Here is a 19,259-nt window from a genome sequence, read left to right as displayed (position 1 = left end):
TTATAATAATATATATAATATAAATAAAGGAATATATATAAATATAAATAAATGGAATAATATAATAGTGAATAAAAAGATAAACTACTAGCAAATTAACTGAAGCGTTTGCCAAGTGTAAACGGCGCATAACCCGCGCAATTGTGGGCGTCATTTTTGCGTTTAGAATATACAGTCACACTAAAAATGCAGAATTAATCAAAATAAGAGAAATATTTTTATGTTATTGTAAATAAGTTTTTAAGAAAATATGGAAGTGGAATACGACGACTCTGGTTGGCAGGGCCGCGCCAAAGGGCAAACCAATCCAGAGGTAATTGAGTATAAAGCGTGTACGGCGTGGCAAGCAATCCCGGCAATTTGATGACGCTACTATATAAACCATAAAAGATAACAACTAAAGACCATGTTTTCCTATATCAATCAAAGGAAATGCTCGAGGACAATCCGCAGAAGACGATACAGGAATGCCTGGAGAAGTTCCTCACACCGGACTACATCATGGAGCCGGGTATATTTACGCAGCTGAAGCGCTACTTCCAGTCGGGCGGATCTCCGGAGGAGGTTATATCGATGCTATCGGAGAACTACAAGGCGGTGGCCCAGATGGCAAACCTGCTTGCAGAGTGGCTAATCTTGGCGGGCGTCAAGGTGACCGAGGTGCAGGCCATGGTGGAGAATCATCTAAAGGAAATGATCCTTAAGTCCTTCGATCCCAAGAAGGCGGACACCATCTTCACGGAGGAGGGTGAGACGCCCGACTGGCTTACCGAGATGATCGACCACTATACGTGGCGCTCGCTAATCTACCGACTGGCCGAAGAGTATCCCGACTGTCTGATGCTCAACTTTACAATCAAGTTGATCTCGGACGCGGGCTTCCAGAGCGAGATCACTTCCATTTCGACGGCGGCACAGCAGATTGAGGTTTTCTCGCGGGTGCTAAAGACCTCGATCGTTAAGTTTCTGAACAATCCGGATGACGTGCATGGCGCCATTCAGGAGTGCGCCCGCATGGTCTGCCATGGGCAGCACACCTACGTCTATTCCCAGGTGCTTATCCAGGTCCTCAGCCAGGAGCAGAAGGGCGGATTCAACATGAAGCGTCTCTCCCAGGAAATTATTAAATACGCCTTGCAGAAGTAAGGAAAAATCTAAAGATTTTATACCTTTGTACACACAGTTAGACGTAACATAAAACCTTTCCTCCTTGTTTGTTTAGCAATCAAAATGTGACGCCTATTACAATGGCCCTGAATGGTTCGGCGGTCTATCCGCAGGCATGTCAAGCCCTAACATCCATGCTCACCCGCAATACACTAAATCCCGCCGATATCACCGTGCTGTTTCGCAACTACTCCGGATCCGATCCACCGCCCATTGACTTGATACGAAACCCCCAGTTTCTGGAGCTGCTGGTAGACGCCCTCTTTCGTTCCGGTGTAAAGATTAATCCCGAGCACAAGCCGAAGTATATGTTTCTGCTCGCCTACGCGTCCGCGGTTATCGACCAGCCGGCTAAAAAGCGACCAATGACTGAGCGCATGCTTAACAAGGAGGAGCTTAAGAGCACCATTCAGGCAATTGAAAAGGCACATACCATTTGTAATGTGGACCAGGGATCCACCGAGCTAATCGCCGAATTGCAGACGCTGTACAATTGCATCAAGTAAGTAGACCGATATGACCGAAAATGATTGGTTTCTCTAACATTAGGATGTCTCTTTTAAATATAGATATCCCGTGGTGGGCGTTGGCGTCATTCGGTGGATCGAAAACGTGGTCATGGAGCCTTCGTATTTTAAGCTTTCCACCGACAGCTGTCCCACGCATTTGGCGGTTCTCGATGAAGTGGCCGCTGTCCATCCCACCCTGCAGCAGCAGATCCTGTTCCTGCTCATCCGCTTGTTTGAGTCAAAGCAGGATGAGTTGGAGATTCTCGTTCAACTGGAAATGAAGAAAATGATCCTGGACCGGATGGTTAACCTGCTGACACGCGGCTGCGTTGTACCTGTTCTCAGATACATAAAGCAGTGCTGCGCCATCGAGGACACGGACATTTCGCTAATCCGATACTTTGTCACCGAAGTGCTAGAGACCATTACACATCCGTACTCGCCGGAATTCGTGCAACTGTTCCTGCCGATGGTGGAGAACGAAGAGATCACCGGCACAATGCGCGGCGAGGGCGACAACGATCCCGTGTCCGAGTTTATTGGTATGTTATTGGTAGCCCACTTGTTGCCACACCACCTGCTTACCCACGTTTTTCCTCCTTTTCAGTTCACTGCAAGGCGCATTACACGACTGTATAGATAGTGACAATAGAACGTGCTTTACAGGCGACTTCTGTTCAAAGACCCCTAAAAACCCAATTTTCAAGTACATTTTTTTTAAATACACATTTTTTAAGGAGTCTTTCAAAGAGAAGTACGCAATTCTTCTAATAAGCTAAAAAATGAAACAAATTTACAATGTATCTATCTAAATTTAATTATATACATAAAATCTATACTGGTAAATTTTCACTAGGCTTTAAAAACTGTTCGTCCTTTTTTTATATTTTGTTCAAAAGCCGATTGCCTGTGCTTTTTAATTGTTTTAACATTTATAAAAACGCATTTAATTCAACATTTTGAACTACATTATTATGCTTCCAAAAAACAATATTTTCGAATCCATAAAAATTGTATAGATCTTAGGAAAAATTAATTGTATAAATATTTAGTTTTTAAGGACAAACATAATAAAGCTACTGATATGGTACGTTATAACAAAATATATTGCAAAATACAAATTTGACAACAATGTTGGCAGCAGGATAAATCCCATGAAATCCCATTTCGTTGCACAAGATAACAAGAAAGTCAACCAAAATCGTAGTTTAATTTTATTGCAAACAATAAACATTCACACCTCATACAATTGCCTTAAATTCAGCTTGAATACGTGTTCACAATCTTGAAGCAATGATCTATCATTCAGTTTTCGAATGGGTCGTCGGCAAAAAAATCTCTTAGAATGTATACAAAAAAAAAAGGTTGCAATGGAAACGACTTCAATATTTACACATTTCGTTCGTTGAGCACGCGCTTTTGCAGCAAAAGTCACAAGACTCGGCGTGCTCCTTGTCTAAAATCATTATTGGCTGTCGTCTTAGTTGTAGATGAGCTGTAAGGGCCATGTTTAAAGCGCTTAAGCATGGCATCTTAATAAGTCTGTGCTTTCTGCAGCTGCTTTTTCACAAACAACAAAAAAAAACCTACCAATCGTAAAACAATACAAATTTTCGAGGGCTTACACTCGGCGTGAAATCGGAGTCGAGGAACAGCTGGCACACCCAACCAAGTGCTGATCCTCAAGAGCAAACTTTCACGCCTCACAAAAAATGTCTTTGGCTTGCGCTTCTGAATCGAATCACATGGGAAGATCTCGTTCGTTATGTATAAATTGCTAATTATGTATAAATTGTGTGCGGTTTAGGCGTTAGCTTTGGTTGGCAGCGTTAAGTACTATTTGTCGTGGGAAGGGCGGACTACAAATAGTTTAGTTGCTCTTCTTAACATCTTTGCTATCGCCGTCCTTGGCCTGCCCGCGGCCCAGGATCTTTGCCAGGCTGTCCCAAATGCCGCCGAAAAAGATGGCACAGCAAAGGTTCTCCAGCGGCAGGAAGGGATCGTGGATGCCCAGCAGGATGGAAGACAGCTTAAAGTAGACCAGGAATATGACGATGCCAAAGTAAACGAGTGCATGTGGCGCTGAGATCCAGTCGGTCTTCTTGTCCAGCACAAAGATGATCGAGGCCAGCAGGGAAGCCTTGGTGTAGCTGTGTTACAAGATGCAGAAAGTGTCAACATTCCGGATTCCAGGTTTAAAAAAAAGAAGCCAAAAAAGGCAAGCGAAGTACTCACAAGCTGGGCTGCATGAATTCCATGGCCGTTGGAGTCCATGCTCCACGGATGAGTCGCTCGATCAGCTTGGTGAATCCGGCTCCGTTGCCCTTCAGGGTGCCGATGATGATCATGATTATCCAGGCATTCGGATACAGCTTGGCCGCATGTCCCACACCATCGTACACCTTTTTTGCCCGATAGATCTCCTTCATGGCACTGGCTACGATCTTAACGGGCAGGAACTTGGCCACCTTGTAACCGATGTCGAATGGCGTGTAGAAGACGACGTACCTGCGCGACATTTAACTCAGATTTTGAATGACCAAACATCGTATGTACTTACCACACAGCAGTTCCCACGAGGAGCTGCCCCGTGTTCTTGAGGGGAGCCAATATCGGCTCGCCCAGCAGTCCGTTGGCCACCATACCGCCGGCGAAGATCACCAGCATGGTGGAGAGCCAGCAGGCGAGCGGATGCTTCCGCGAAAACGCCTGGGCATTGGCGCCCAAGTCCTCACGCACGGCCAGCGCGGCAAGTAGACTGTGAGCGATGTCGAAGAACGGAAACATTTTCAGCTTGATGACCTGGTTGGCCACGTCCAAAAATGCTTCCGGGTCCATGATCACAGCCGATCTTGTGTCCTGCCTTCACGGATGATAATCTGAAAGCGGCAGTTCCATTATGTTTCAAACTTTTCAAACAAAATATTCACAAATATTGCAGAAACAGGCATCTAGCCATTAAGTTTTTAGACACCTAGATTTTTTTCACACCTCATAATATTCATAAAATGTAGTCTACCGAATTTAGCTTACTTTAATAATGAATAAAATTATTTTGTGCAAATAAACGTTGTTCCACAAAATCTAATAAAGCTTTCACAGCCTATGAATGCTTCGTAAAACGTTACATAACTGAAAAGTAGAAACTCGTGTTTCAATATTTTCGAAAATTCTCTGTAATTCTGGGGATAATGGCCAAAAAATACCCATGAGTCTATGCTCATAACCGGTTCCCAATTCGCTCAACTAGTGTTTCCTTACATTCCCAATAATATCGACGTATTGGCGGGCTGTTTTTCAAATGCAATTCAAGCGGTTTTCTAACTGCAGCGCAATCGGTGCACGGATGCACAGGGGATGTGTTGTAGAAGTTGTCAGATTGTGTGTTCATGCAGACGAAACATAGAAAAAATTCGAATTAAAATTGCGCTGTTTTTGCCGCACCTCCAAAAATAAATTTCACCATGAGGGCTGTTAAAAGAAGCGCGCCGGGTCGGGCCTGACATATAGGTACATATATACAAACGTACGATTGTTTATACCGACAATGGGGGCCAAGATAATAGCACCTTTCTTAGGATTTCAGCAATGAGAAGATTGATTGCTGCCCAGCAAGAACTCAAAAATAGTCGTTCGCAAGACTAAGACTATTTGGAAATTGAGTAATTGGCACTTGGAAAAAAGTGTACAAGTTTCCAATCTTGAATATCTTGTCGAAACAAATATCCTTAAAGGATATGCATTTTTCTAATCGGCATATTGAGTTTTCGTTTAGAAAAGGCACTTACTACCATTTGATTCATATACCGACTAGTGGCACCTAATCTTATCTAATCGTACTAAACTTTAAAGTAGTCCAAGCGAAATATTGCAAAATTGACGAGGGCTAATGACCGATGTTTCGGTTTGTAATGCCTGGCAGTTGGCAAATATTTATGTACACATGTATGGGATAAGTCTCGCTAGAAGTGCTAATATTTTAGCCACAGCTGTATTATTATGTACATATACTATATATTGCCTGCCTCCTGGCTATTTTTGAGCGGCGTAAGTTGGAAGAGATTTGTCGGCGGCAGGCACATAATGTATGTACAAGATGGTACAAATCTATATCTATATAGTTGGCTGGTTAAGGTGAGTGGAGTTATCTGCCACTCTTACAATCCGGGCACACACACGCGGTGAGGAAAAATGAAAATATTTGTAAGTAATAAACGAATTAAGCAGGAAATTACCTACGTCTAACACGCGAGCAAACGGATAATGGATAGCAGACTGCAGCACGAACACTGGGAGACTGGGCCAGATATTATACTATATTGTATGGGGTCTGCTCTCGAGAACCTGATATATTATTAGAATGTCCGACTTTCTAGAGAACCGAAACTCTCGCGAGCAGAGTGCTATTATCGAAATCTGACGGCTCTTTCAAACTCAACGGAAATTGATTGCCCGCACTATGTGGCACTTATTTATCCACCGATTTACAGACTAAGTAAACATAAAATGGGATAAACTCCTGTGGCTTATGCTGATCATTTGGAGTTATTATTGGGGAAACTACTGTTTACGCTCGTTGGGTGCTTACATAAATAATTTGATTGCGACTAAACGTAAACAAACAGATAAAAGCTCCGCGAAACTAAACAATTCGTGTTAAATGTGACCGTTCGCGTTCATAAATCTCATGGAGGGGCACTCAAGAATGCTTCTCATCCACTACTTTTAATTTTGTGTTGGTATCTTAATATAATTAATGCGATAATTCAAATGGTATAATACCTGATACTTTTACCCCATACATAGACCCTAAAGTATATTTTAAAATGTTTAAATGAAATATCATTTCCGTTGATGGAGTCAATCGACGTTTAGGGCTCACAACTGAATTATTATAAAAATAAATTATGCATAGCTGGGACAAAGGCGGCAACAACTAGTTTTATTTGTAATTTAGTTTAATTGCCATTTAAATTCCACTTCTTCAAATGGTTGGCTACGACTACAATATCGATAGCTTACTGTTTGCGGTGTGAATAACGCATTTTACGATAAGCGATAGAAAAAGAGAAAGCTAATGCGAGTTCACTGTTTTTTCCAACACTAGCAATTCGGAGTTTTGTTTATTCGATATATACATGCGCTCGGATCCTTAAACAAATAAAATAATGTAACGCGAACTTTGTAATCATTAGAATTTAATGACCCCCTTCCAAATGCTGCAAAAAGTTCCCATGGTATAAACATAACAACGGCATTGTTCAGAGAAATTCGGTGACTTTCTAACTGTGAATCTCAAACCACATCACGGTTTATATGTACATATATTGAAGCCCACATACGATAGTATATATACGTATGTATATACTTGGCTTACACAAATGCTTTATTTGCACAAAACCTTGTGATATTGAGGTCAATATCTGAGGAGAAAAGGTGAGTGCATTCCAAGTTCTGTTGTAATTTTAAAGGAATAGACTAATTTCTGTTTAAACCACTAACATTATTTCGCTTTTGTGCTTCTGCTACTTATTTGTCACCCAAAAATATGTACATATGTGTAGGCAGTAAATATATGTGTGGTTATATATGTTAATAGCGGAGTAAATGTGCGTGGTGTTGTGAATCTCGACTTTTGTACATTTGTATGTGTTTATTTGGTAAACCGCTTTTTTCAATTTTATTCACGTCTTCGCGATTCGCATCGTACATATATATGTATGTTCATACATACAGACGATAACGTAATCCAAAAACAAATTCCAATTGGGAAAATACCTTTTCAAGCGTTTGTGGACGTATTTATGCCGTACAATGTCTTCGTTCATAGCGCCAATTTGACAAGAAATTAAAGTAAACAGTTATTTCTTCTAAGTAGTAAGCAAACAATATCATGCTGTTTACCACGATAAATATTTACTTCTTCTTTGTTATACTGTGTTCATGAATAGACGTATCTTTGCATTGAGTATATTTTAATCAATGTTTTCATTTTAAAAAAACCCCATTAAGAATCTTAACTTTTAGGAAAATAAATATTTACTTCATTTAGCAAGTCATTTTCGCAATTCCCTGAATGTTGTGATATGTTGCCGAATGATGTATCTATGTATGTATAGTATTCATAGACTTGATCTGATTAGAATCCTATTAGCGAATTGGAAAAAATTCAAAATATTTGTATTAATGTTCCTACTTTTTAAAGCCTGTTTAAAGTGTTTAGAGAATATTTAGTAATTATTAGTATATATATTAAAATTTAAATATAATTATGTCTAAAGACAATATTTATATCAAAACTTCGAAATGACACTTGACCAAAGAATTGATAGCAACACAAGAACAAAAAATTGAACAAAAAATTTTTAAAAATACAACTTTCGTTTTTGAACTCAGTTCGATAGGAAATTTATTTACGAACTCAACGACGTATGACATTCCATGATTGGACCAATATTTCAAAAGTTCTGATCAAAATACTGATATTTATAGTCGCAGAAACACGATTTTCGGCAAACATCAAAAATCATGGTCAAAAATTGGAAAACAAATTTTTTTTTAAATTCAACTTTCATTTTTGAACACAGGTCGATTTGAAATTTAATTACGAACTCAACGACTGTTTCAAGTGTTTAGAAATAGATTTAGAAAATATTTAGTAATTATTAGTATTTATATTAAAATTGAAATAACAATTCAAAATTATGTCTAAAGTATATTGAGTATTTAGGCTTACTTTCAAGCGTAGTTGGCCAATATTTTTATCAAAACTTCTGAATGACACTTGACCAAAGAATTCACAAACACAAGAACATAAACAAAAGACAGGTTATTATAACCATTCAATTTCTGAATTCAGTATACGATTTTCAGATGGCTTCCAATTCAACGAAGAAAAGCAAGTCCAGCGGTATGCGCATATTGTGGATACCGGGTCGAAAGTCCCATTCCAAGGGTCGGTTTAATACCACCAACAAGCAGATCTCGTACTCGGGTCCTCAGAAAAATAGCGAAGTATGGTCCTTGGGCGGCAGCAAGGCTCAGGCCGAGTTAATTGACCTGTAAGTACGGTGGAGACTCGTAATATGTAACTAAAGTAGATTTAGTTGTATTAACAAAACATTTATAAAACGGCTTTACCCAACCTAATTTGTTGTATTGATAAGAAATCTAATTATTAACCATTTTACAGTCCCTCCCCCGATTTGTCTGGCAACTCACCATCATCGTCGCTGAGCATTGTGGCCACCTGCTCGATGGTTCAAGGATGTACAAGCAGCGAGAGAGCGTCCACTGATGACTTGATCATCGTTTCGGAGACTGCCACATTGCCAACCACGCCTGTGAGTCCCAACTCACCGATCCCAGATAGTCCTACTTCCGAGACTGCAACAGCATCCACCCGAGCCATGACTTCGCCCAACGTGATTACCACCGTTGTAATACAGGACTTGGTATGTTACGTTATTTTGTGTCCGCTTAATTCAATGAATTCTAACCATTGTCCTGTTGCAGCACAACTTTGTAAGCCCTGAGGACTTGCCCAAAGTGCCAAGTGTGCCGGCAGCACAGGACACAGAAGTGGTGCTAAATAGCTCTGCGGGAACCACAGCATCGATAGCAACCACTTCTTCGCCACTGGCCAACCATAAGCCGGGCTCGTCGCCGCCCGCATCCCATTCCCAGCAAACTACGCCACAGAAAAGTAGATATAAGAACCACAACAACAATCAGGTATATATTCGTTGTAAACTATAATGTTCTTTAAACTATAAATTTTTTTTTTTGCACAATCAGGAGGATATCAATTCGATTGAAAGCATTTCGAGTTTCCCAAGGTTTCAGGGTAACGCCATTGACTTCGATTGGATCGACGAGATGGTGCAACAGCGAAACTGCAACGAACTGATGCATAAGAATAAGCGAAAGAAGTCTAAGAAGGTGGAGGGCCTGGACGCCGACCAATTGGATGCCAAATCCTTTGGCTACGACAATGACAAGGCTAAATTGAAATGCAAGGAAGCCGACGACAACGATGAGAAAGTCGTTAAATGTTTGTACTACTCACTGATGTGCTGCGACTGTACTATATCTTAAATGGATCGCTAATACGGATCCGCGTCCATGTAAAATACCTCTCAAGGAACTATGTAAAAATATATATTCGATTTTGTATACTTAGCGTACGCATCTGCATAAGACAGAAGAAAACAGAAGTATTAACGAATTTATAATGGTTTACATGGAACTAACATTATGAACATTCGAATAAATGTGTCGAAATCCAAAACTACATTACTACAACTATTTGTTGTGCACTCTTGGCTTGATTTTGAATAAGTGATCGAAGCATATGTATATTTAAATATGTAGATATTTTCTATTTTTGTAAATAAAACATTTTCTACCAACAAAAGCTCTATTTCACTTGGAAGGTTGGGCCATCTTTGGAGTTGTGGTAACAAAGCTGTTTATAACCTGAAAACATAACTAAAAGGAAAAAATGAAAACCATAATGCCTTCTCTTTCATTTACGTGCGTCCAGGAAATATTTGATATTAAATAACGATAAATAACAAAATAATCGGTTCAGATCCTTAAAATTGTTTACATTTATTACAAAATTTATTAAACTAAAAACAATAAATCCTAAGACTAATTTTGTTGCATCAAAAGCGATTTTTTTGTTTGTTCTCGGATTGCCAATAAATCGATCAAAATTTATTTTGCCGTTTTCTCTCTAAACCATTTGATCTTCCCTATAATAGAAAAGATATGGCTGGAACAATAAAAAAGACACTGTCATTATTCAACTTGACATAACATTTTTCATAAAAATTTAATACAAACATTAAATTTACAAATATATATATAAAAACAATTCACAATCACATATAAATTTTTATCATTTTCAGATGTTAAATATTTCGATTCGCTATATTCCTCAAAGCAAGGTTACAATTTACTAGTCCAGAGCAAGAAAGCCAAGATCAAAGTTCTTGATGGTTGGTTGGTTGGTTGGTTGGTACAATTACGTTCGCTGTCGCGTTGTCCATTGATCAATCAATCAGCTACGGATGTTTGTACGGCTTGTGGTTGACGGATTTCTGTCCGCATTCGTATTCGTATTCCTATCGTATTGAAGAATATCATCATCTCCGTTCGCATTGCACCTACGTGGTTGGGTCTCTACTTTCTGGGCTCCTTTGCAGTGAAACTCGATCGCATCTATATCATTTGTACTCTCAATGTAAAATTCGTGTCCATGTTCATTGCCTTTGCGGTCGTAGACGATCCTGTTTATATCCGTGCCCACGTTGCCGTCCATCTCGTCATCGGAATTATCACCATCTGTATCTTCGTCTTCGCCAATGTTAAAAATGAATCTTGCATCGCTAGTGGGCTTAGCTGACAAGTTCTTTCGCCTTCCCGACGACGTGTTCGCTATTTTCCTATATCGCACTGAATTTCTGGACACATGGTTGCTATTGCGCTGCACAAAAAGTACGAAACATTACGTTATAACGCTATTCAATTACCTCTGCTTCTCGCTTACCTGTAGAACAGCAAAAATTATGGAGAATATTGTTATTATTAGCAGGCATATGGCCACAGCAATGGCTGTGATCGCCGTCAGCGGAGAGTCCAGTCGCAGGACGAACTCCCTGGCATTGCCATCGCTCTCAAAGGATCCGTGCTTGGATTCGCTGCTTTTGTACGCACTCCCGCTGCCAACAACCGTGCGCCTCTTGCCACCCGTCGACGTGGCCTTGCACTCGCCTGAAATGTGTTTCGATTTAAATAACACTATATGCTACTAACACAAATTGAATTGCGTCCTTACCGGTTACTCCGTCGCAATTGCAGCACGCTGCTGACGAAGTCTTTTCGGCCAACGTTTGGTTTTGGCAGCAGGACACGCACTGGCTGTTCAGCTGGTCCAAGTGGAGCGGCGGAACACAGGCCTTGCAGGAGAACTGGCCGGGTCCAAAGCAGGAGCGGCACGAATCGTGGCACGTTTTGCAGGTTGCCGACGTGGTATCGTAATATTGTGAGCTCAGACACTCCATGCACAGGCCGCCATCGAGCATCGAGTGCGGGGGACACGAAGTGCAGGCCAATGGTCCAGCATCTGGAAACGAAATAGGAGCAAACACATTAACAAGAAGATCGCCAATTAGATAAGTATATCATACCGTTGCACGTCTTGCAGTAATGGTGACACTTCTGGCATCCAAAGTCAGACTTGTAGAAGCCCTCGGGGCACTCGGGATGGCATTCGCCGGCAGCCAGTTGCCATCCAGCCGGGCACTGGACGCACTGGTTGCGCCTCGGCCCGCTGCAGGTGTGGCAGCTCAAATAGCACTTGGCACAAATGCCACGATCGCTGTAGTAACTATAATGACACAAAAACACGGCAGACATTGAGCTGCAGTTCCAGGACGCTGGTGGAACTTGAACAGCTTACCCATCGGCACAGGTGGTACGGCATTCGCCGTTTTGCAGCTCCAGACCCTTGGAGCAGTTGCTGCAGTTCGTCCGCGAGACGCACTGGCTGCATGTGTGCAGACATGGTGAGCAAAGGGAGCCCGCTTCCATGAAAAAGCCCTCCTTACAGCCGCTCACACAGCGACTCTGTTCCAGCAGTCGATTCGGGGGGCAGGACATGCAGTTCGTATCCGCCGGTCCGTTGCAGCTGCCGCAGGATGCGTGGCACGGGCGGCACTGTCCCTCACTTAAGCTAAAGAACTCCGCTGCAGACGGGAGAGTAATAGGACATAATATACATAAACTCAATTAATTATAAATAAGGTAAGCTTACGATGCTAAGCAAATATAGTACTGGTTAATCAGCGCTTACATTCACTGCAGCCTTCACTGCCGCTCACGATGCACTTGTCCCTCTTGGTCAGCGTCCAGTTTTGAAGGCACTCGGAGCAAACTCCGTTGCTGGTGCAGGTCTTACATCCCTCCTGGCAGGGCATGCACTCCAGCCGTTTCTTGTCGGCATAGAATCCGTCCGGACAGCTAATAAGGCATTTGTTTTGCCAGGCATATCGACTCGAGCGGCACGTGATGCAGTCCTGGTCCGTGGGGCCATTGCAGGTGGCGCAAGTCGAGTGGCAGAAGGCACATCTATTCAAGTTTGTAGGATTAACAATTTACTTATTCCAGTTGCCATTTATACTCACTTGTTATCCTCCGTTTCGTACGTATCCAAGGGACAGGCCGAGTAGCATTTGTGCTCATGCATGACCAAATGGTGATCACAGCTAGTGCAGTACTCGGGATGGTCCTGGCATGAGGCACAGTTGGGCTCGCAGGGAACGCAGGTTCGGTTCCTGCTGTCTGCAATGGAGATTACAAAGAAATATTTGTTTAACATCAGAATTTATGATATTTGAAGAACAGCGCTTATTACTTTCAAAATATCCGTCCGGGCAGAATTGCAGGCAGACGGCGAGATCGATGACGTGCAGGTGGGCCGGAGCACAGGTGAGGCAGCTGTCGGGTCCGGCGCCAGCGCACGTTTCGCAGGTATCGTGACAGGGCCAGCAAATTCCCACCTGGTTTGGGAAGGAGCGCGGGGGGCAGCGACTTACACAAGTACTGTGGAAACAGAAAACTATTAAGCCACAGCTTCCCAATCGCATGGTGCACTACTTACTTGTCCAGGCGGTAGTGACTGCATGCAACGCACTGTGTGGGTCCACGGCCATAGCAGCCGGAAGAGTCGCACTCGGCATCGCAGGAGTGCAGGATCTTTTTGTCGCCGTCCCTCGTTTCGGGCGCCACCACCAGTTGGGCAGCAGAGGCGGTAAATCCAAGGGTATCAGCGGATGAACCGGAAGCAATCGATGCGGTAACATTCTGACCGTCAAGCGTAGCTGTTGCCGGTTCCGGATCAGAGCCAGCGCTGCTAAAGATGTTCTGATAGTTAAGGTAACTGGCAAAGCTATCTGTGTTGAAGTTTCCTCCCTCGTTGGCAGGCTGGCCAATGTTTGAGGCTGATGGGAAGAGGAATGGATTGGAGCTGCTGGGGCTGCGTAGCTGGGGACTGCTGTTGAGCAGCTCAGACTTGAGCCGCATGGGCTGTGTGGAAGTGCCATAGAATATCAGTTGCCACTTGGACAGGATGCCCGGTTGATTGACGCGCCGGCGGCCACCGTTGATCACCTGCAGGGTCCAGCGGCCCTCCGCCTTCTCGCCCCAAAAGTGAACACTCAGGAAGGGCCAGTCATCGAAGTTGGACTTGACAATGTCGCGCGGCCTTTCGAACAACAGGGTACTGGTAGTGCCCATCGGCGAGGTGAGCAGGATGCGGAGATTTCCTCGCGGGAAAAACCGTAGCGTAATGCGACATTGTACATGCTCTAGGTAACGCACTTCGTTGATGGTGCCCGCACATCCATTAACGTCCATATGCGTGGCTAAAGTGTACCCATATGCACCATCTATCTTGCGATCCTCATTGTTTTCTCGCGACTTGCAGATATGCTGCGGCGGCACGGATGTCCACTGCTCCGCCAGCGACACCATTGCTCCAGCATCCATTAATCCGTATCCAAACTTATGACTGTACTTTCGCTTCACACCGTTCAGCGTCCATCCGTTCTCCCTTTCCAGTGGCGCCGGTCTTGAGGTGTAAACCACCAAGTATTGCATGTCGCGCCAAGTCAATTCCGGATTGGCCTCTAGCGCCAGGGCGCAGATGCCGGCTGCCAGAGGTGCCGAAGCCGAAGTGCCCGTATGTTCCACGGTACAGATATGATCGGGCCTCAGGCTGCCGTCCATGTCGACGGTGGCAACGCTCTTGTCATGTCCCGGCGTTCCGGAGCTGTAGGTGGTAGCCAGCGTGGAGGAGCACTCCTCCAGGTACCAGGGCTTGTACCCGGCTTGAGTGGCACTCGAAATGGAAAGGGTGAAGATCGAATTGGTGTAGCCATCGCAGTTGCAGGAGTCGGTGTAGCGCCCACCGTTGCCAGAGGCCCAAACGAAAATCGAGCCCTTGCCCTGTCGACCGCTGGTCACTCCGTAGATGAAAGCACGGCGGGCCAACGGACCAGGACCATCAACGGTGGAGCCATCATCCTCCGGTCCCCAGGAAGCGCTGTATATATCGATGTGGGAGGGATTGAGACTCAATGCCTGTGCCTCAACCACATCATTGACCTTTCCGTCCAGCATTCGTACTCCTAATAGCGGACAGTTTAATAGAGTAAAGTTGATACTAACCATGATCACTTACCACCAATGCTGGCATTGTACGCCACTCCCACTCCGCAATAATTGTTGAAAGCCACCGCGGCCACTTCGCCAGCGCATCTGGTTCCGTGTTTGTTGTCACCATTGTCCTGTGGCGTGGGATCCGAATCGTTGCCGTTTATGTCGAAAGAGGCTTCGGGGTCCTGTGTTTAAATAGTTTTTTAACAATTGATTGACTTTTTTTGTTGAGTGATACTTACATAGTTTTGGGCCAAGTCGGGATGGTTTGTCTGAATGCCGTCGTCCAGAATGGACACAACCACGCCTTTGCCGGTGTAACCCTTTTGCCAGGCGGGGCCCACGTTCATGTCCAAGCCATCCTTGGCGCCGCCATTCTACAAAGCGATTATCGTGGGATTTAATAGATTGGTTGGCGATGAGTAAAAAGATATGCAAAAACAGGCAATCACTCAACAAAGAAATCCAAACATTTACAAATTAGGCATGTTAAAAAAAAGACTATACAATTATAAAGTATTGGAAATCAACATAACGCACGGTTAGTAGCAAATAATTGAATGTTTCAACAGAAACTACGCAGATGGGAAAGACAATCGAACTAATGGACTATAAAATATATGGATTCATGAAGCATGCATTTAAATGAGAGATGATTACATACTTTACTCACCAGATACCACTGTTCCTTAAACAACGGATCCGGAAAGATAAAATGCGAGCTGACATCCCGGTACTCCATACGCTGTGAGTGCGAGGCTAACGAAATCGATTCTGGGGAGAATGAAAGATGCGGATTCGGATCGACAACGTAGCCGCCGTGTTGGCGTAAAAGATTATACGGACTGTAGGTGGGTAAGTCCTGATAGGGGCCGTCCCTCTTTCGGCGCACCTTCTCGTGCTGTTGCTGCATCCATTTCACCTGTAAGGCAATCAAGATTTGCATGTCTGCTCCAACTGGATATCTGTTGAATAGTACACACCTCGTTCTCTGATTTAAGAGCGCCCTGATGCTTGCGACTGGAGCGCAGCGAACGCTTCGATACATGATGGTGCTGAAACAGGTAGTAGTTGTCCAGGGATCCGATCTAAAATGGAGAAAAGTGTGAGTCCTAATGCCATTTAAAAGCTGGACGATTGAGGATGATTGCTTACCTGTCCTCTGTTAATAAATCCATGTTTGGAAGCTATAACATCCGCCATTTGCTTGCCAGCTGGAATGTTGACGGCGAACTCATTTGTGTATATCGCCTCCTCGGGAATGCTGAAGGCGCCAAACATATCGACCCCGTCGAAGTCGAGGCTATTCGACTGCTGTTCAAGCGGGTCGACAATTTCATCTTTCGCACTGGCATGTGTGTGAGTATTTTTATAGTTATAATCATATTTGCCGCCGCTAATGGCCTGTGCTTGACCCGCTCTATCACCTCCCGTAAGGCCTGAGTCGACCTTGTGGAGCTCTGTATCATTATGATAATCAACATAAGCATCATCATTAGCAGATGATGATGGGGGGTTTGTTCTTCTACTGCTGTGCAGCGACGACACATCATATGTGGTGGTCGATGCACTATCGTTGCTGAGTATTCCGGCATAATTCTGAGTCTCACCCGCACTACTCCGCAGAGCACAACTAGTATTTGGGCTTAGGATTACTAAAAATAATACAAAATATATACAGCTCTGTGCCATTCGGTTAATTGTACATAAATAGATTCTATTGAGTTTTGCCGTTGCCGTTTCTGTTGCTCTTTGTGTTGCAGTCGTTCCAGGGTCATGGACTCGCATTTGGAGTATCTTCCGCCGTCCGATCTTTCGGTACGTTGGCTCTCCGAGAGATTTGGGACCTCCACAGCGGGAAGGTCGCTTCTTCTCCAAGCCGGACGACCATGGATCTGTGATCTGTGGCGTGGATCCAATTCTACCGATGGTAACTCGGCTGGAACCCGTATTTGACATATTTAACTAAGTTTAGCTAATGGTATTAAGGTAGTTTGATTCTCCCGAAGAGTCCTTTTGCGACGTTTCCCTTTCCTGTTGTCGTACTCATGAATCTATTTTTTTGATCTCGTATCTCACGATCTAGTATCTGCAAAAGAGAACACGAAAAAGCACTTCAATTGTAGATTGAATTCGAGTTGGGTGAGAGACCCAAATTAAAACCTTGGACCGGTTAAACGTGGGCTGTTTTATAACCAGAGATGCCAAAATGATTCATATATCACAGATATTTCTGGCCGAAATGGTTTGTGCTTACTTATTAATGAGGTGCCTATTTGCGATGTTCCATTGTTCGTGGGATGACACAACAGAATCATCTGTGGGGAACTACAGGTAAGTGTTAACAATGAGTAAGCCATATATCTCCGTACATGAGGTATATGTATATCTATGTATATCCACATATCGTTTGATTCTATTGTTTTCTGCCGGAAAGTTTTCCAAAATGTAAGATGCAATTGGTCTGCCAAATGTGCATTATGCAAGAACCCTTCTAATCATATATCCAATTAACACATTAAGAAACCCGAACTTTTAGTGAACCATATAGCAATTAAATTCACAATGGAACTAAAAAGTTATGATTAAGTAAACGGAAAACTAGATAGTAGTTACTAGCCCTTCAAAAACCGTTTCCTTATTTAAAAACACTATTAAATCAGAGGGATAGCCCAAAAACGTAAATTAACGAAGAAATTTAGTTTTATAATCAAACCAATTGGACATTCCCAATGCGTTGCCAATAAGAAAATAATGTATGTATGCCTGCACACGGCGCTGTATGTAAATTAATATTATTGATGTTTAAATTTGTGCACGCTTCTTTAAATTTTTATGGGTGCATACGCATGTATGTATGCATACATATGTTTATCCCATTTTCCGATGAACATACATAGGTAGTTATGCATGCCAGTGATTGCATAGCTAGACGCAAGTGCAACATAAGAAGGCTATAAAATTATGGCTACACTATCATATCAACAGTATCATATGTACATACAACATCGATTCCGGTTTCTGTTTTACTGTGCCATTCGTCTAAAAACGTATATGGATGTGTTTGCTTGTAAGGAAATACTTCACTTTGCCGAACATAATCCTACAAACATGTTTGTATGTACTTATGTATGTTTCTGGGCAAGTTCAGCTTGTACATCTCCCATTTTCCACCTCACTCACTCTCGCTGTGATTCCCACACACTTATTAAATCACACATCTCCATATTTAATCACACTAATTTCGCACTGTGTGCACACTATCAACAAAAAAACAACAATTAAGCCACCAAGCCAACTTATTTTTGTATGTATACATTTGGGTCTGATAATGTTTGTGTGGCTGTGTGTGTCCGTGGGGCTTTATACACATTTGCAATTTTTATGCGTAAGAGTTGCCATTTCGATGGTGCATACATACATACATAGATACATCACAGATGTATGAAATCACGTAATGCAAGCATGCATTTGTATGCTCTTTGCGTGCATACATACATCATTGTGCATCAGAAATGGCAACAGCGATTCATGTAATCCCAAGCATTATATGTACATACATATTTATGCATATGTTGGCTCAAAGTAGTCACATTTAGAAATAAATCACAGATACACTCTTTAAGCTTTATTTATTTATTGTTAAATCAATGCAATGCGATGCAAGCGCAATCGAACAGACTGAAAACGGAAACTGAGACTTGAAAAGCGAAAGAGAACGCGTGCTTACCATGCGTACATACAATATAGGAACTAGCCGAAAGCCGAAAGACCAAAAAGCCGACCGAACGAACAAGCGACGCAACCTCGACTGCGCTCCAGCTTAAACTGAACTTTATTTTGAAGTTAATACATATAGCCAACGTTGGTTGTTTCTTTCTCGCTGGATTTGTGCTAACCGCATACACAAACACACGCCAAGTATTAACATACGTACAAACATACATACAATCGTGCAATCAAACATTCGTACATTGGCAAGAGTACGTATGTATGTATGTTTTTACATAAAGCACAGCTTTTGGAGCTTTCAAAACAAAATGCAAAACATAACACGCAACCGTGCTGTAACAATAAAAAAAGAGAAATATCAACTATTACGTACGCACGCATACACCGACGTGCATTTCGTACCACAGCCGATGATAAATACACATTTAAGACGTGTTTCGATAGGAAACTGAAACTTTCGTGCAAGCCAAGTACATACATACACACAAACCGCTGGAAGCTTGTCCATCCATCCATACATACGTATGTATGTAACGTACATACATACGTGCGAAGACGCTCTCTAAGCGCTGACATTCAAACAAGAGATAACATTTAGCGGCAGCGCAAGGTTTTCGTTGTTATTGG

General features: G+C 42.8%; 4 protein-coding genes across 12 annotated transcripts; 2 read left to right on the top strand and 2 right to left on the bottom strand.

The window, feature by feature from the left end:
• Window positions 1–180: 180 nt before the first annotated feature.
• LOC120455814 (negative elongation factor D) lies at window positions 181–3,248 on the top strand. Its single transcript, XM_039642274.2, has 5 exons — window positions 181–313; window positions 430–1,142; window positions 1,223–1,669; window positions 1,737–2,218; window positions 2,284–3,248. The coding sequence occupies exons 1-5, from the start codon at window positions 251–253 to the stop codon at window positions 2,313–2,315; spliced, it is 1,737 nt and encodes a 578-aa protein (XP_039498208.1). The 5' UTR covers window positions 181–250; the 3' UTR covers window positions 2,316–3,248.
• Window positions 2,878–6,056, bottom strand: LOC120455815 (trimeric intracellular cation channel type 1B.1). Of its 3 annotated transcripts, none has more exons than XM_039642276.1 (4): window positions 5,912–6,056; window positions 4,237–4,555; window positions 3,912–4,184; window positions 2,878–3,826 (listed from the first exon to the last, which is right to left on the bottom strand). In XM_039642276.1, exons 2-4 carry the CDS (start codon window positions 4,512–4,514, stop codon window positions 3,547–3,549), a joined length of 831 nt encoding a protein of 276 aa, XP_039498210.1. In that variant the 5' UTR covers window positions 4,515–4,555; window positions 5,912–6,056; the 3' UTR covers window positions 2,878–3,546. The 3 variants fall into 3 exon arrangements, with proteins under 3 accessions (XP_039498210.1, XP_039498211.1, XP_039498212.1); XM_039642277.1 differs by having other exon boundaries at window positions 5,916–6,035; XM_039642278.1 differs by lacking the exon at window positions 5,912–6,056 and adding an exon at window positions 4,938–5,026.
• A 719-nt stretch (window positions 6,057–6,775) lies between these two features.
• On the top strand, window positions 6,776–10,092 carry LOC120456690. 3 transcript variants are annotated; one of them, XM_039643655.2, is made up of 5 exons: window positions 6,776–7,112; window positions 8,550–8,737; window positions 8,869–9,130; window positions 9,192–9,410; window positions 9,474–10,092. In XM_039643655.2, the coding sequence occupies exons 2-5, from the start codon at window positions 8,550–8,552 to the stop codon at window positions 9,771–9,773; spliced, it is 969 nt and encodes a 322-aa protein (XP_039499589.1). In that variant the 5' UTR covers window positions 6,776–7,112; the 3' UTR covers window positions 9,774–10,092. The 3 variants fall into 3 exon arrangements, with proteins under 3 accessions (XP_039499589.1, XP_039499588.1, XP_039499590.1); XM_039643654.2 differs by having other exon boundaries at window positions 8,536–8,737; XM_039643656.2 differs by lacking the exon at window positions 8,550–8,737.
• A 392-nt stretch (window positions 10,093–10,484) lies between these two features.
• On the bottom strand, window positions 10,485–18,785 carry LOC120455247 (furin-like protease 2). Of its 5 annotated transcripts, none has more exons than XM_039641243.2 (16): window positions 18,631–18,754; window positions 16,056–16,989; window positions 15,884–15,988; window positions 15,747–15,822; window positions 15,574–15,674; window positions 15,143–15,277; window positions 14,926–15,085; window positions 13,345–14,872; window positions 13,099–13,286; window positions 12,869–13,025; window positions 12,538–12,812; window positions 12,145–12,430; window positions 11,873–12,072; window positions 11,521–11,808; window positions 11,233–11,456; window positions 10,485–11,169 (listed from the first exon to the last, which is right to left on the bottom strand). In XM_039641243.2, exons 2-16 carry the CDS (start codon window positions 16,857–16,859, stop codon window positions 10,744–10,746), a joined length of 4,953 nt encoding a protein of 1,650 aa, XP_039497177.1. In that variant the 5' UTR covers window positions 16,860–16,989; window positions 18,631–18,754; the 3' UTR covers window positions 10,485–10,743. The 5 variants fall into 5 exon arrangements, with proteins under 5 accessions (XP_039497177.1, XP_039497176.1, XP_039497173.1 ...); XM_039641242.1 differs by having other exon boundaries at window positions 15,565–15,674; window positions 18,631–18,753; XM_039641239.1 differs by having other exon boundaries at window positions 15,565–15,822; window positions 18,644–18,785.
• Between the last annotated feature and the right edge of the window lie 474 nt (window positions 18,786–19,259).

This window comes from Drosophila santomea, chromosome X (genome assembly GCF_016746245.2).
Source record: "Drosophila santomea strain STO CAGO 1482 chromosome X, Prin_Dsan_1.1, whole genome shotgun sequence".
In the NCBI taxonomy this organism is placed as follows: Eukaryota; Metazoa; Arthropoda; class Insecta; order Diptera; family Drosophilidae; genus Drosophila; species Drosophila santomea.
This window is presented reverse-complemented; position numbering and strand designations above follow the sequence as displayed.

Excerpts from the sequence above, each read along its gene's own strand:
- LOC120455814 (XM_039642274.2), top strand. The coding sequence starts at position 251 with ATGGAAGTGGAATACGACGACTCTGGTTGGCAGGGCCGCGCCAAAGGG. Across the intron at positions 1,143-1,222 it reads ATTAAATACGCCTTGCAGAA|CAATCAAAATGTGACGCCTA; the intron begins GTAAGGAAAAAT and ends TTGTTTGTTTAG. Across the intron at positions 2,219-2,283 it reads TCCCGTGTCCGAGTTTATTG|TTCACTGCAAGGCGCATTAC; the intron begins GTATGTTATTGG and ends CCTCCTTTTCAG.
- LOC120455815 (XM_039642276.1), bottom strand. The coding sequence starts at position 4,514 with ATGGACCCGGAAGCATTTTTGGACGTGGCCAACCAGGTCATCAAGCTG. Across the intron at positions 4,185-4,236 it reads CTCGTGGGAACTGCTGTGTG|GTACGTCGTCTTCTACACGC; the intron begins GTAAGTACATAC and ends AATGTCGCGCAG. Across the intron at positions 3,827-3,911 it reads GAATTCATGCAGCCCAGCTT|CTACACCAAGGCTTCCCTGC; the intron begins GTGAGTACTTCG and ends CTTGTAACACAG.
- LOC120456690 (XM_039643655.2), top strand. The coding sequence starts at position 8,550 with ATGGCTTCCAATTCAACGAAGAAAAGCAAGTCCAGCGGTATGCGCATA. Across the intron at positions 8,738-8,868 it reads CAGGCCGAGTTAATTGACCT|TCCCTCCCCCGATTTGTCTG; the intron begins GTAAGTACGGTG and ends ACCATTTTACAG. Across the intron at positions 9,131-9,191 it reads CCGTTGTAATACAGGACTTG|CACAACTTTGTAAGCCCTGA; the intron begins GTATGTTACGTT and ends GTCCTGTTGCAG.
- LOC120455247 (XM_039641239.1), bottom strand. The coding sequence starts at position 16,859 with ATGTCAAATACGGGTTCCAGCCGAGTTACCATCGGTAGAATTGGATCC. Across the intron at positions 15,086-15,142 it reads CCGACTTGGCCCAAAACTAT|GACCCCGAAGCCTCTTTCGA; the intron begins GTAAGTATCACT and ends ATTTAAACACAG. Across the intron at positions 12,431-12,537 it reads CAGTGAAGGCTGCAGTGAAT|CGGAGTTCTTTAGCTTAAGT; the intron begins GTAAGCGCTGAT and ends TCCCGTCTGCAG.